Source organism: Sorex araneus, chromosome 4 (assembly GCF_027595985.1).
Source record: "Sorex araneus isolate mSorAra2 chromosome 4, mSorAra2.pri, whole genome shotgun sequence".
NCBI lineage: Eukaryota > Metazoa > Chordata > Mammalia > Eulipotyphla > Soricidae > Sorex > Sorex araneus.
In genome coordinates this window covers 44,512,465-44,529,225 of record NC_073305.1, presented here as the reverse complement: position 1 = coordinate 44,529,225, position 16,761 = coordinate 44,512,465, and the positions used below count along the sequence as shown (strand labels likewise).

Below are 16,761 nucleotides of genomic sequence, written 5' to 3'. Positions count from 1 at the left end.
ATTTAGGTTATTAGCTATTTATAATATTTAATATTTCACAAATATTTCATAAATAAATATTTCCTATTTGTATTTAACATTAATACATGTTAAGTGCATTTATATTTGATATGTTATATAATATTTTATATCACACAAATAAATATATTTATATTTATTGTATAAATAAATATAATATTAAATAATTTTATATTTAATATATAAAACAATTCAAGCATAAGTTATTTTGTAAGGAATTTTATTTTTCTTATGTATAACTTGCATTGTTTTAGGCAAAATGTTTCATGGATTTCAAATCTGGAGGCACCTTGTGTCATATTCTTGGGGCTGCTTACAAGTATAAAAATGAACAGGGATGGTAAGTTTGTACATTTATTTTCATGTTTTAATATGCTTATTAGTGAGTTGATATTAAATCCTATTTATATTGTGATAATTCTATGATTATTATGTAAATTATGTTTCCTTTTTTCTAAGTTCCTAATTTACTTTGTGGTTACACTCAAAAGTAAACTGTGATTGTACTTTTTTGGCAAATTATTTCTCATAGAGATAGTAGGTTCACTGTCACTGTCATCCCATTGCTCATCAATTTGTTCGAGCGGGTACCAGTAACGTCTCTCATTATGAGACTTATTGTTACTGCTTTTGGCATATCTAATATGCCATGGGGAGCTTGCCAGGCTCTGCCGTGCAAGTGTGATACTCCCGGTAGTTTGCCAGGCTCTCCGAGAGGGGCGGGAGAATCGAACATGGGTCTGCCGTGTGATAGGCAAATGCCGTACTGCTGTGCTATTGCTCCAGCCCAAAGATAGTGGGTTAGGCATTATTAATAAATAGCAGAGTGGAATTCTTTTGTACCATACCTGTCAGTGCTCAGGGACCCTTTCTAATTTGAAAGGTATTATGGGGGCTGGAGCGATAGCACAGCGGGTAGGGCATTTGCCTTGTACATGGCTGACCCGGATTCGATTCCTAGCATCCCATATGGTCACCCAAGCACTTCCAGGAGTAATTCCTGAGTGCATAAGCCAGGAGTAACCTTGTGCAATGCTGGGTGTGACCAAAAAAGAAAAAAAAAAGATATCGTGAACTTAAATTTTGTAAGGTAACACTTTTTTTAAAAACAAAAGATTTTATTTATTTATTCATTGGCATTTTGGGTCATACCCAGAGTTGCTTTGGGGTTACTCCTGACTCTGAACTCAGGAATTACTCCTTTTGGTGCTCTAGGCACCATATGGAATGCCAGGGAGGAAACTTGGGTTCTTCCGTGGGCAAGGCAAATGGCTCTGCCCGCTGTATTATCGCTCCAGCCCCAGTTAGCACTTTTAAACTGAGGTGAGCCACGGTTTCAGAAATGAGTCGTTTCATTTCCCTTTCTCAGATCCCAGGTCAAAGGAATCTGACTTAGAGGAGTACAGATTGCTTAGAGTAGGAACAGAGTGACAATGCACATCTCTGTATTACTGCTGCTATGCTTTAAATACTTCACTTTTTTGTCCTTTTTTGAAAACATACTTTTCTCTTGATGCTGTCTTCATTTTCTTTTCTTTTGCTTTTTTGCACCATATTTGTCAGTGCTCAGGGACCCGTTCCAGCTCTGTGCTCAGGGAATCATGCAGTACAGTGCTGGGAATTGAACCTAGGCCTTCTGTGTGCGAAGCGTGTACTGAGACTGTTCAGCTAGGTCTCTGGCCCTCTTTTTTTTTTTTCCCCCAAATAAGGCTCTCACTTAGAGGTGGGGCTGGAGCCAGTGCTTATAGATTCTGGTCCTGATGATGAGTGCTCTGTCCAGCTGGTACTCAGGGGCCACACGAACAATGCCATCAGTTTTCAGGTCCTCCAGCACTGTCCCTGGCAGTGCTGCTGCTGTTGGGGGCCTTCGATATTGGGGATTGAATTATGGCCTTGAACATGTTAGTTTCATGCTCTGTCACTTGATCTGTATCTCCAAGTATCTTTTCTCTGCTGTATTCCAGGGCTTCCATTTCAATGTTGGAAGTGTATATGCTTGGATTGTTGAGTGCTTATTGGTGATACTCTGTTCAAGAGTAGAGAGGGAGGGGCTGGAGTGATAGCACAGCGGGTAGGGCGTTTGCCTTGCATGCGGTCGACCCGGGTTCAAATCCCAGCATCCCATATGGTCCCCTGAGCACCGCCAGGGGTAATTCCTGAGTGCATGAGCCAGAAGTGACCCCTGTGCATTGCTGGGTGTGACCCAAAAAGCAAAAAAAAAAAAAAAAAAAAGAGTAGAGAGGGAGTCACTAGGCTTGACTAAGGCTGGAGAGTATTGACTTCAGGTTGTTCTGTGTTTTTAGTTTTATGTTTGTTTATTTTTTGGGGGGCTGCATCTGGCAGTGCTGTATGGTGGCTCTTCACATGGGAATTATTCCTGGCAGTGCTTAGGGAACCATATAGGATGCAGGACAAATGCCTTACCCCCTCCTTAGTACTATCCTCCCAGAAGGAATGTAGGGCAAGCCATGTTCCCCCACCCCACCCCCCACTGCTGCACTGTCTCTCCACCTCTCCCATTCCCCAGTGGTTTTAGTTTTGTTGTGTATTTGCAGTTTGCAGTCTGAGGATTTTCCATGAGAATATGCAGGCAGTCTTGTGTTTTTGTTTCGTGTTGAACAACACTTGGTGGTGCGGAGGGTATACTTCGGACTCTGCGCTCAGTGATCACTCCTGGCAGGTCTTGGTGGACCATATGGGGTGCCAGGGATTAAGACTTGGTTGGCTGGCTGCATGTAAAGCAAGTGCCCTACCTCCTGTACTATCTGTCTAGCCCATCTGAAGCCCATTGCAACTCTTACTAGGAGTTTTTCACTTTTACTGATATTTTTACTTTCATTGCTGTAGGATTGACATTGTGCCTGAATATTCATTCTCAGGTACAATTTGACTTAATTGTTAGCTCTCACAGTTTGAGTTCTCTCTCTCTTTTTAAAATTTTCTCTTTTGTTTTTGTTTTATTTTTGGATCACACTCCATCAGTGCTGAGAACTTATTTCTAGCTCAGGGATCCCTCATGGTAGGGCTTGGGGGACTATATGGGATGCTGGGGATCTAACCCAGTCAGCTACATGCAAGGCAAACCCTACCCACTGTACTATTGCGCTAGCCCTCTGACTTAACATTTGTTTTGGAACCATACCAAATGGTACCTCAGGTATTACTGGCTCTGTGCTCAGGTATAACTTCTGGCAGTGCTCCAGGGACCATAGATTGTGCCTGGGAATACAGGCATGGAATGCAAGGCAAGTAAGCTTGTTAACCCCCTACAGTACCTCTGGTTCCTGACCTAGATTTTTGAGGATAGACTCCAGGTGAAATGAATTTTTTCTAGGTCACAAACGGTGGATCTCACTTTGTTTTTATTATTGCAGTGAAATACTTTGTGTTTATGGTTTGGTGCCATGCTAGTGTTGCTGAGGGATTACTTTTGGCTCTGTGCTTAGGGAACCATATACCAGGGATTGAACTGGAGTCAGGAGTTCTCTGATGCACTGAAGTACTACTTTTTTGGGGTTTGTTTTTGTTTTGGGGGGCCACACCTGGCATAGTGATAGTATAGTGGGTCGGGTGCTTGCCTTGCAAATAGCCAACCACGGTTCAATCCCATATGGTTCCCCCATACCATCAGGAGTGGTTCCTGAGCACAGAGCCGGGACCCAAAAACAAAAAAGGAGTCACTCTCATTGATGCTGGAGGCCCTGACTAATTCTCAGTTACCATTAGATGCTCAGTCTGTGCCTTTTTTTTTTCCTATTTGAGCCACACTCTGTTGTGCTCAGGGTTACTGTGGGTGGGGTGCCAGGACAGCTGTGTGTAGGCAAAGCAAGTGCCTTACTTGCTGCCCTATTTCTTTGACAGTTCTTCCCAGTAGGTTTCTGGTAGTACTTTAAAACTTTAGGAACCACTTGGAGCTACTGTGAAAAGTACAAATTCCTGGATCTCATTGACTAGACTGTCCTCTACAAGGTTTGGTGTGTGAGCTTAGAATCTTCATTTTCCAAAAGCACTCTGGATGTCTTCAGGCCCAATTTGAGAAATGCTTGTTACTCAAATTGTTTGTCTAGCACAAGGGCATTAGTTCTTTTAAATGATGAAGAATGAGCCATTTTATTTATTATTGATTTTATGTATTTATTTATTTTTGGTTTTTAAAGTAAACAGTGCTCAGGGCTTACTCCTGATGGACTTGGGGAACCCTATGGGGTGCTGGAGATTGAACCTCAGTCAGCTGCATAGTGTCCTAACCCCTCTGTACTGTGGCTCCAACCTCTGACCTACTGGTGTATAGAAGTAAAGCCTAGCTCTGTGCTTGGGGTTGCTCTCAACAGTGGTCAGGGGACCATGTGTGCCTGGATCAAAACAAGGCCTCCTCCTTTTGTGGCCTGCATTAATACTCCATTCCAGTTCATTAAGCTCTGTCTCTCTGAAGAGTGGTAGGAGAGACTTCTAATTTAATTATCTTTACTCACTTAGCTGGTAAAATGTTTTTATCTATTTTTTTTTTTCTTTTTGGGTCACACCCGGCAATGCACAGGGTTTACTGCTCTGCACTCAGGAATTACTCCTGGTGGTGCTCAGGGGACCATATGGGATGCTGGGAATTGAACCTGGGTTCGCCGAGTGCAAGGCAAACGCCCTACCCGCTGTGCTATTGCTCCAGCCCCATAATGTTTTTATCTTACTTATATACTTTCCCCATTTGTTTCCCTATTTTCAAATACATATATTTAGCTCTATACCTTGTTTTCTGGGAGGGTATGGCATATTCAACCATCCTTCCGGTGATTTTTTGATTTTCTTTTATAGTTTGCCATCTTTAGACAAAGTCTATTACTCTTCTTCTTCTTTTTTTTTTTTTAATTCTGCTCTTTTGCTTTTTTTGGTCACACCCAGCGATGTTCAGTGGTTACTCCTGGCTCTGCACTCAGGAATTACTCCTGGCAGTGGTTGGGGGACCATATGGGATGTTGGGGATTGAATTCCATTTCGGCCAGGTGCAAGGCGAATGCCCCACCTGTGGTACTATCTCTCTGGCCCAAAGCCCATTACTCTTCAGGCCATATTTGGTTACTACTATGCATAATCTGTTCTGCTGTAAAGTCTGCTGTTAGTTCTCAAACCCAGTGCATTAGTTAGTTTTGTTTCATAAGCCCTTCACACCCATTTCCCCCGGAGTTAATTCTTAGGAATTCATTCTTAGGATCTGTTTGCTGATTACTTTTATTTTTGTTTGGTTTTGGGCCACATAGCTCTGCTCAGGGATTACTCTTGTCTGTGTACTGAGGAATTTCTCCTGGCTTGGAGAAACATATGGGATGCTGGGGATCAGATCCTATTTGGTTGTGTGCAAGGCAAGACCCTATCTGTTATGCTATTGTTCTGGCCCAGTTTTTCTAATAAGAACTTAAAAGGGATTTTTTTTTTATTGGTTCTATTAGTTAAGAACTGTGGTATTTTCCATAGTATTTATTAAATATGTCAAATAGTCTTCTCAGCATTTATAGAATCATAAGATCGTTCCAAGAAATTGTGTGTGTGTGTGTGTGTGTGTGTGTGTGTGTGTGTGTTTTGTATGTTCTGGTAACCAGATGCTTATTGCTAATTTCCTTTTATTTTAAGGTGTTAAAAAATATTAATACCTGGTTGGGGCCTGGAGTGATAATACAATGGCTAGGGCATTTGCCTTGTATGCAGCTAGGCTGGGTTTGATTCCCGGCATCCCATATGGTCCCCTGAGCACTGCCAGAATGACTCCTGATTGCGGAGCTAGGAGTAATTCCTGAGCATCAGCGAATGTGACCCAAAGAAGCTAAAATAAATAAACAAATTTTAAATAACATGTAGATACTTGATATCTGTGTCTTATGTCTCCAAATTAGAATTTCACTGGGATTGAATTTACATACATAGTACACCTAATAATTGCCAGAGAAGAGAACAGTAGGAATTTGATGTTGGTGTCAAATTCAGTGAGTTCTAGAACCAGTGAACCTGCTGTTTCTTGACTATTGTACATGTGACTTAATAGTCATACAGTTATGACAGATACCCCGTTGTTTTGCAGTTGCCGGCTTTCTCAAGTTTATTCTTTGTCTGCTGTATAGAATATGCTCCATGTCCTGTGCATTTTTGCTTCTGGGTTGAAAGTATGACGTTCTTTTTTGATTCCTTTATAATCCTAATTTCTTACTTTACTAATAATACATTGTAGCCATGTGTGCAGTATTTGTAGATTCATTTTTAGATCTGGGTATTCCCAAATTGTGCAGTCCCATGGAGAAGGATGATTAGCAGTTTGTCAATTAAAAGACTATGATAAAACTCTTACATTTAAGATGGTTATAGCCATCCCTTCAGCTCTACACCTTTGGCCTGACCCCCTTTTTTTTTTTGTTCCTTTTGGTCACACCTGGCGATGCACAGGGGTTACTCCTGGCTCATGCACTCAGGAATCACTCCTGGCGGTGCTCAGGGGACCATATGGGATGCTGGGAATTGAACCCGGGTCGGCCGCGTGCAAGGCAAACGCTGCTGTGCTATCGCTCCAGCCCCTGGCCTGGTCCTTTGACTTTTGTTTATTTGTTTTTGTTCTCTAGTGCTCAGGGCTAACTCCTGGTTCTGTGCTCAGGAATCACTCCTGGTAATGCTTAGGGACCATATGGGATGACGGGATTAACCTTTTCAGCCTAGGGCAAGGCAAGTATCCTACCCACTATACTGTGCTCTGGCCCTGTTTTTTTTTTTGTTTTTGTTTTGGGGCCACACCCAGTGATGCTCAGGGGTTACTCTTGGCTCTGAACACAGGAATTAGTCCTGTGGTGCTCTGGGACCATATGGGATGCTGTGGTCAAATTTACCCACTATACTGTCTTTGCAGCCTCGATTTTTACTTTCTTTTTTTTTTTGCTTTTTGGGTCATACCTGGCGATGCACAGGGGTTACTCCTGGCTCTGCACTCAGGAATTACTCCTGGCAGTACTCAGGGGACCATATGGGATGCTGGGAATCGAAACCCGGGTCGGCCGAGTGCAAGGCAAAAGCCCTACCCGCTGTGCTATTGCTCCAGCCCCTTGATTTTTACTTTCTGAGGAAGAAAGTCTGGGGTTTGATTATGAAAGTCATTGCTGTTTTTAATACTCATTTTTAAAAAATTGAATCACCATGAGGGGATCCAGATGCATGGTACATACAATAGGTAGGGGGTTTGCTTTGCGTTCAGTGGTCCCTGCACGCAGCCGACCCTCTTCAATCCTTGTATCCCATATGGTCCCGAGAGGACCCCCCAGGAGTAATGCCGGAGTGCACAGCTGGGTTTGGCCCAAAAACAAATAAATTGAATCACCATAAGATACACAGTTAAAAAGCTGTTCTTGGTTGGGTTTCAGTCATACAAGTTCCAACACCCATCCCTCCACCAGTGTGTATTTCCCACCACCAATGTCCCCAGTTTCCCTCCCCCCCTTTTTAATACTTTTAGGGCTAGACTACTGCCAAGTATTATACAGTCTCAGGTTAGGAATAATCTCTACTTTCACTAATACTGTGGATAGTTAAAAAGTGTTTTAAAAAATCTTGTCTTAAATAAATGCCTTTATCTTAAGATTGTTTCAGAATTAAACACCCAAGATACCTTTTCCTGGTCGACTGACACTGAATTATTAATTTTGGGGGGAATTTCGGTCACACCCAGTGGTGCTCAGGGGACTATATAAGATGCTGGATATAAAACCTGGGTTGATGCCTGGTAAGCATCCTGCCTGCTGTACTATCTCCAGCTTCCTGACACTGATTTAAAATTACTTTTAAGCATATATAAAGTAGATCAGCTTCCCTTTATACTTGAGTGGTATAGTAGTTCGCTGTCTTTGTAGACTTTATATACAGCTGTATATACTTTTTGGTGACAAACTTTTAATATTTATTTATTAGTTCTGAATTTTGGTCCATACTCACTTGTTCTTGGAGGCCACTACTGCGTCTGTGCTTGGGGTTTGCTTCCAGTGGTCCTGGGGATTATCTGGTGCCTGTGATCAGACCAGGGTTGGCTGCATGCAAGTCAATTACCTTAATCCCTATACTATCCCTTTGGCCCAAATTATTTTATATTTATTTATTTATTTATTTATTTATTTATTGCTTTTTGGGTCACACCCAGCTATGCTCAGGGGTTACTCCTGGCTTTGCACTCAGGAATTACTCCTGGCAGTGCTTGGGGGACCATATGGGATGCCAGGGATCGAACCCGGGTCGGCCACGTGCAAGGCGAACGCCCTACCCGCTGTACTATCGCTCCGGCCCCTATTTTATATTTAAAGAAAATAGAGCTTTCTGGAATTGTTACTTTGATTGGAGTGCATTTTTTTCCTGTTCCTTTTGTTGAGGGGGGCTGCACCTGGCTGTGCTAGGGCCTTTTACTGATTCTGTACTCAGGAATCATGTGGGATGCAGAGGATTGAACCTATGTTGACCATGTGCAGTGCAAGTCTCCAGCCAGCTGTACTATCTTACTGGTCCTGGAGTTCTTTTTTTTTTTCCCTTTTTGGTGGTGGTGGTGGGGTTTGGGGCCACATCCAGTGATGGTCATGGGTTTTTTGTTTTTTTTTTGCTTTTTGGGTCACACCTGGCGGTGCACAAGGGTTACTCCTGGCTCTGCACTCAGGAATCGCCCCTGGCGGTGCTCAGGGGACCATATGGGATGCTTGGAATCGAATCCAGTTCGGCTGCGTGCAAGGCAAACACCCTACACGCTGTGCTATCGCTCCAGCCCCAATCATGGGTTATTTTTGACTCTACACTCAGGAATTACTTCTGGTGGTGCTTTTCAGGGGACCATATGGGATGCTGGGAATTGAACCAGACACGCAAGGCAACCTGACCTGCTGTACTATCACTGCAGCCCCATTTGGAGTTCATCTTAATATAATAAAATTTATTGTTTCATTAGGTTGATTCTGTACTTAGAAAATCTCTTACATTTCGTAGTGTGACATTTTATTATTTATGCTTTGGGTCCACCTGGCGAGGCTCAGGGGTTACTTCTGGCTTTGCACTCAGGAATTACCTCTGGTGGTGCTTGGGGGACCATATGGGATGCTGGGGATTGAACCTGGGTTGGAACATACAAGGCAAACGCTTTACCCACTGTCCATTCGCTCCAGCCCCAGTGTGACATTTTCATTCCCAAATCTTCTTAGCTTATGTATGTCAAATGTCAAAACCAAGTTATTTTTGTTTCAAGTGGGAGACATACTATTGATTTTCTTTTCTTTTAGGCGGAGGTTTGATCTACAGAATCCATCCCGAATGGATCGTAATGTTGAAATGTTTATGAATATTGAAAAAACATTGGTACAGGTAATTCAGAAAGTTAGATTATTGTTTTTTTTCTTACATTCCAAACTTGTTTTTATAGGTTGCTAAAACTATCAAAAGAACCAAATCATCTGAGATGTTTTATTTTATTATTTTTATTGGTTTTGGGGAAATAAAACTATGAAATTTGACTAAAACGTATTTAATGATTGATCTTGGGACTGGGGAGATAGAATTTGAGAGTGCATGGATTTCCTGCACGAGCCCAGGACTTGATCCTTACTACATGATGGTCTCCTCAACACCACTTGGGGGCAGCCCTGAAATGCTGTTTTTCTCCCTTTTTTGGAGTGACATATTTTTGGCTTTGATAAGATCCCTGAAACTGCCTCCCTCCCCTTCAAAAATACTTAATTCTGGTTGATATAATTTTGAGATGCAGTAATATAATATTTCGGGATGTATCTGGTGCTCGGGGGCTCCTCCTGGCTTCTGTGTTCACCAGTTACTCCTGTTGGTGTTGCTGGACATCAGACTAGTTAGATGCATGCCAGGAGAGCACCTTAACCCCTGCACCATCTCTCGTCCCTATTTTTATATTTTCATATATTTTATAAACTTTTCTTAAACTGAGCCTAATTTGTGATTTTAATCACATATTTAATTAAAACACTTATCTTACTAGCTACTTGTTTATATACTCACTGTCTTTATTTACTTTATTAACATGCAACAAATATAGATCTATTTTCTTCAAGGAGATAGTGAGGGCACAACATTTAATTTTCTTCCCTATTTTTTTTTTGGGAGGGGGGGTCATACCCAGCGATGCTCAGGGGTTACTCCTAGCTGTGCACTCAGGAATTACTCCTGGTGGTGCTTGGGGGATCATATGGGATGCCTGGGATCAAAATCCAGGTTGACCGCATGCATGGCAAATGCCCTACATTTTTTACTATTGCTCTGGCCCCAGTATTGATATATATATTTTGTGGGGGCCATTTATAGTTGCTTACAGATGAGCCAAATGGAGGTTTTCCTTGTCCACAATAAATGGTATATATAAAAACATTTTATTGAATTTTGTTAAGGTGCAGTCAATGAAATTTGACTCTGAGGATTAATATGGCAATATGGGGCCTTTTGGTGTGTGGGAACACCTGGCAGTGCTCAGGGCTTCTTTCTGACTCAGCTCAGTGATCAATTCTGGTGAAGTTCAGGAAACATGGGGTGCTGTGTGGATCGAACCCAGGTTGGCTGTGTGCAAAGGAAGGGACCTGCCTGCTGTATCATCTCTCTGACCCCACAGTATGTTGCTTTAATGAAAAGAGATATATTGCTTTATATCATGATTCTAAGAGTAGTGCATGCTGCTTTGCATGCAGCCAACCTAGGTTTGATCCCTGGTATCCCATATGATTCCATACACACAGCCAGAAATGATCCCTGAGTGCAGAGCCAGGAGTAAGCCCTGAGCACAGAAGGGTATGGACTCAAAACAAACAAAAGAGACATGAGTTTGAGTGGTAACTTCTGGCATTAGGAAGTGTATAAATAATGTGACATTATTTTAAAACCGAGAGACTTTCAAATCTGTTTTTTGCTTCTCAGAGTAATTGTCTGACCAGACCCAACATCTACCTCATTCCAGACATTGAGCTGAAGTTGGCTAACAAATTGAAAGATATCATCAAACGGCATCAGGTAATAGATGCACTGTGTAATAGTAATAAGTTTCTTAGAAATCTTACCATAGTAGCAATATAAGAGCTGAGTGAAGATTTTCTTTCTCTAGGTTATTTTTTCTATTCTCTCAGTTTAGTATTTAGCTTAGAGAAGTTTCTTCTCTTTTGGCATCATTGAGGTTTAATTGATACATCATCATGTACATTTTTGGTAGACATTGATGATTTAATACATATATGCATCTTTGGGGAACTTATAATAAAGTGATTAGTATAAAGTTGGCATAATTTTGTGGTGAGTTGTTCTTATGTAGGATGCATACACCACATATGTTTCACCAGGTCCACATAGGGTGAGTTGGTGACAAAGTTGTTTCTAGGAAATTTTTATCTTTTAATTATTTATTATTATTTATTTTTATTTTTATTTTTTGGCTTTTTGGGTCACACCCGGCTAAGCACAGGGGTTACTCCTAGCTTTGCACTCAGGAATTACTCCTGGTGGTGCTCAAGGGACCATATGGGATGCTGGGAATCTAACTTGGGTTGGTCGCATGCAAGGCAAATGCCCTACCCGCTGTATTATTGCTTCAGCCCTATTATTATTTCTTTAATCACAGTGATACGTTACAAAGCTTTTCTGTTTGAGTTTAAGTTAAACAATCACCCAATCCTCCACCAGTACACATCTTCCACCATCAAAGTCCCCAGTAATCTGTACCCCCCCACCTCTTCCTCCTGCCTCTGTGGCAGACAATCTCTCCCATACTCTTTTGTATTGCTTGTTATGAATAGCATAAGATGTTGTTTTCACAGCCGCTGGCCGTGCTCCTGGCATTCTAAAATTTTAGGTAATTTGCGTCTGGGAAATCTCTTCAGGGAGCTGCTCTGTTTGGAGATTTTTTTGTGTGTCTCTGGATCATGGCTGTTAAGGAGCTTAAGTAGCATCCGAGGGTTACTCCTGGCTCTGCATTTAGGAATTACTCCTGTCAGTGCTTGGGGGCTCCATGCGGCCACATGCAAGGCAAATGCCCTACCTGCTGTGCTATTGCTCCAGCCCCTTGTTTTGTTTTTGTGTGTCTGTTTGTTTGGGGGCCAAATCTGAGGTGCTTAGGGGCAATTCCTAACTCTGTACTTGGGGATTATTCCCGACAGGCTTGGGAAACCATATGTGGTACTGGGGATTGAACCCAAATAGACCAAGTAAAGGCAAGCACCCTACCTGCTCTACTATTGCTACGGCTCCTCTTTGCTTTATTTTAACATTTTTTCACTTGCTTTCCAGGGTACATTTACTGATGAGAAGTCAAAAGCTTCCCACCATATTTATCCATATCCTTCCTCACAAGAGGATGGTAAGTTATTATTTGCTTTGCTACTAACAAGCTCATTCTTCATTAAAGTTTTATCAACAGAAGCTTAAATAATTTTAATTAAAATTTTTTTTAATTATTTCAGAGATTTAAGTTTATATTGTAGTACTCTTGAACTTTTGAATTTGAATAAGCTCACATTCTGTGTTGTTCAATTCTTTTTCATTCTTCCTTTTTTTGTTTGTTTTTGTTTTTGGCCCTGTACTTAAAGCTTACTCCTGATTCTGTGCTGAGGAGTTACTCCTGGTGATGCTTAGGGGACCATTTGGGATGCTGGGGATCAAGCCAGCTTGATCATATGCAAGAGTAGCACCTTATACACTGTACCCCCTGATGTCCAATTTTCTAATCTGATGTTTGGATTACTTTTTGTGATCTGAAGTTTAAGACATTGCAAGATAAAAAAATGTTTCTAGAAAAGATCAGCTTAGTGATTATTTAAACATGACTCCGCAGCAGTATATTAGTGAATTTATGAAATTGTTCAGGTTCAGGATGACCACTCAGTACCCCTATTGTAAACCACAACACCCAAAAGGAGAGAGAGATATCAAAGTGGAATGCCCCACCACAGAGGCGGGGTGAGGTGTGGGGGACGGGATTGGGGCAGTGGGAGGGATACTGGGTTCATTGGTGGTGGAAAATGAACACTGGTGGAGGGAATGGGCTCTCAAACATTGCATGAGGGAAAAACAAGCACGAAAATGTGTGAATCTGTAACTGTACCCTCACTGTGACTCACTAATTAAAGAATAAATAAATTTAAATAATTAAAAAAAATTGTTCAGCTTAAGATTTTAAACACGGTTGGTATATTTGGTTTGTTTGGTTTTGGTTTTTAGGCTATATCCAGTGATGCTCTGGGGTTACTGCTGGTTCTGCACTCATGAATTGCTCTGGCCCAAAAACATGATTGTTTTGAAAATTTTATGTCAGTGACAAGAGTATATATCCAGGGAAAATTATTTGTGCTAAACATCTGAAATTTGGGAAACAGTCAAAGAGAACTGTATCTCTACTAGAGATCAATCTTCTGGTAGACAGACTATAACCCTGTGGACATCTGAGTTTTAGAAGTCAAATTTGTTCATATTTTAGCTAATTATACCATACTGAGGGTTTTTTTTTGGGTGTGTGTGTGGCGGGGGAGGTAGTTAGGGCATACCCATTGGTATTTGGGGAACCACTCAGTGCTGGGGATCAAATCTATAATTCATCCTTTGTGCCATTTCCCTGATCTTAAATTGAGTGCCTTTCTTAAGTTTAAATTTTTATTTTTGTTTTTATTATTTATTTTGGAGGGGGATTGTTGGGCCACACACTTGGTGATACTCAGGTATTGTACTGTTGGCTCTGCACTCAGGAATTACTCCTGGCAGTATGCTGGGGATCATATGGGATTGCTGTGGATTGAACCTGGGTAGGCCATGTGCAAGGGAAATGCCCTAAACGCTGTGCTATCACTCCAGCTTCCAGTGCCTTCTTTTTTAAGTGAAATGGAGTAGTTTTATTTAATAAATGTGACAGAGGGGCATAAAGTGAAAGAATTACATACCTCGTGTTGGGATGCAGGTAGTTCCAAAGTGGAATGATTTTACTGAGTTGTTTTACCTGATTAGTGCAGTTGTGGGAGAAGGCAGAAACAAATATATCACCAGTCAATCCCTCTATGCCTGAAAATTAAGAGGTATGCTGCGTCAAAGAAGAAATTACAATGGAAATTAAAAATATCTTTGGAATGGAATAATTATGAAACAAATAAAATATACAAGAACTTTGGCTTTAATGTCCATAATATATAGCTGAAATTATCCTTGGAGGAAAATTTATTTTTAGAGGCATGTCTTGGAAGAGGAGAAACACTGAAAATCAAAGTTCCAGACATCTTTTTTTTTCTTGTTATTTGATCCACAGCTTTTGGTGCCCAGGAGGCGTCTCTTGGCACAGTGCTATGGGGTTACTCATAGTGTTACCCAGTCACATGTGTGACTCCAGGTCTTCTGTGTGAAAATCTTATTCTCCAACTCTTTGAGCCATCCAGTAACTGTACATTGAAACAAACTTTAAAGAAAAAATTTGGGCCACACTGGATGCTTGGGAGGTACAGATGGTGCCAGGGATCAAACAAGAATCTCCTACATGCAAAGTATGTGCTTTTGCCCTTTGAACCATCTCACTGGCCTTTGTTTTAGATTATTTTTGTGCAGGGTCATTTGGGTCTTATGTAAGAAACTAGTAAGAAATTATTGCTCAATCTAAGTTCATAAAATTTGTGTGTAATCCTCTAAGAGTTTCATAGTTTAATCTATCAAAATTTAGGGTTTTTTTCACTTGTTAAATGTATTTTTTTTTTTGAGGGGGGTCACACCTGCTGGTGCTCAGGGCTTGCTCTTGGCTCTGTGTTCAGGAATCATTTCTGGCAGTGCTCATGAAATAATATATCGTGCTGTGAATTAAAGCCAGGTCAGCTGCATGAAAGCCAAAGTCCTAACTGCTATACTGTCTTTTCAGTCCAAGTTTTGATAGTTAAAAATTTATATTACTTCAACAGTCAAAATTTTTAGCTTGGTTTAAAATGCATTTTTTGTGGGGGCGGTTAGTGTCAGAAATTCAACCTGGGACCTTTCATGTAAGGCATGTGCTCTGCCACTTAAAGCCAGTAACATTTACAATATGAGAAACCTCATTTTGCTCTAGTGTATTAGGTGGTTTTTCAAAATTTATTCTTTATCCACTAGATGGAGATGGTGGACATGTGCATGTTAGAAGAATACTGTGTGTTAGAATACTGATTCATTTGTTGACTTTGTTTCTCTAATAAGACTTTATAGAAAACTTTTAGGTTTTGAGGGTTTTTTTTTTTGATGAAAATAAAGTGATTTTAATCAGTAGACAAGAGGTTCTCTAAATGTTACTCAGGTACCTTGCAAATGTGGTTTTAAAAAAGAGTGGTCTTACATTGATTTCAATAAACTGGGCTCTTCAGAACTCTGTGGAGGTGCAGCAATTAAGGAATTACTTCTTAATAGTTCAAGGGAATAGCGATCTCTTTTAAATTTTGAAAAAAAAATAAGTCTTTTTATGATTATCAACTCCAAGAAGCTATTTTCCTTTATAGACTACAATATTATTGTCAGTATCATAGCTTTTACTTTATAAAGAACTCCCACAGGAAGAAATTTCTGGAGGCTTTCCCAGATATATACAGCTACATTTTCTGTCATGCTTACAATACTTGCAAAGTGTAGCACATCCAGATCCAGATTCTTATGATCAAGGGGCTTCATAATTGCCTCCTCCATGTACTCTTTGAGAGAAGTCAAATTTATAACCATTCCTGTAATAGTATTTAGTAAACTAAAGTTTTATTAAATAAAAAAAATACAAGTAGCACAAGAAGGATTCTGAGGCATCTAGACTTATAGTTCGAATATTAGTTTACTAAATACTGACACTTGTTAAGTGTTGCTGTCATTAAGAGAAATCTAAATTTAGGAGCTAGGGAGCGATAGTGCAGCAGGTAAGGTGTTTGCCATGCATGCAGCCGACCCGGGATTGATTCCTCTGCCCCTCTCGGAGAGCCTGAACAGATACCATTAAAAGATAAAAATAAAGTGGGCAGGATTCCATCTCCAGCACTGCATGTGGTTCCCCTGAACCCCTCCTGAAATGATCCCTGAGCACTGCAAAATGTGACCCCCAAAACCAAAATAAATACCTACGAGCTAGTGTCTGACTCTCATTAGTATGATGTGTTAAAGAGAATATAGAGGCCAGAAGAATAGGTGAAAGATGTGGCACTACATAGTTCTCTGATCATCGCAAGGAACAGCCTATAAATACTGAGATGGGAGTAGCCCCTGCATACTGTCACTGAGTGTCACTCCAAAACAAAACAGACAAATTCCATAGACAAATTTCACATAGTGCTAATGGGGTTGTAAATTTATACAGCTGACTTGGGAAATGTGTTTTATCTCCAAATGTTAAACATAGCATACTAAACAGTTGAACAGTTAAGAGATACAGGAGAGTTGGAAGGTTACATCCATACTCTAAACTCAGATTATCATAATTTTATAATGAAAGGTTCATCAGTTTTATTTTTATTTTATTTTTTAAAATTTATTTTTTATTCTTAAATCACTGTGAAAACAGTTACAAAGCTTTCAGGTATAAGTCTCAGACATACAATGATCAAACACCCATCCCTTCACCAGTGCACATGTTCCACCACCAAGAACCCCAGTATACCCCCCACTCCCTCCCCCCTCGCCTGTGTGGCTGATGAGTTTCACTTAACTCTCTCTTTGCTTTGATTACATTCAATGTTTCAACAGAAAACTCACTATTGTTATTTGGAATCTTCC

General features: G+C 40.7%; 1 protein-coding gene across 1 annotated transcript in view; it reads left to right on the top strand.

Annotated features, from left to right (window-relative positions):
- SMARCC1 (SWI/SNF related, matrix associated, actin dependent regulator of chromatin subfamily c member 1) overlaps positions 1-16,761 on the top strand; it is a 131,025-nt gene that overhangs the window by 21,751 nt on the left and 92,513 nt on the right. Inside the window, exons 3-6 of the mRNA XM_055135396.1 lie at positions 273-358; positions 9,294-9,375; positions 10,945-11,037; positions 12,304-12,373. Coding sequence (XP_054991371.1) covers positions 273-358; positions 9,294-9,375; positions 10,945-11,037; positions 12,304-12,373 — 331 coding nt within the window. The remainder of the gene's footprint in view (positions 1-272; positions 359-9,293; positions 9,376-10,944; positions 11,038-12,303; positions 12,374-16,761) is intronic.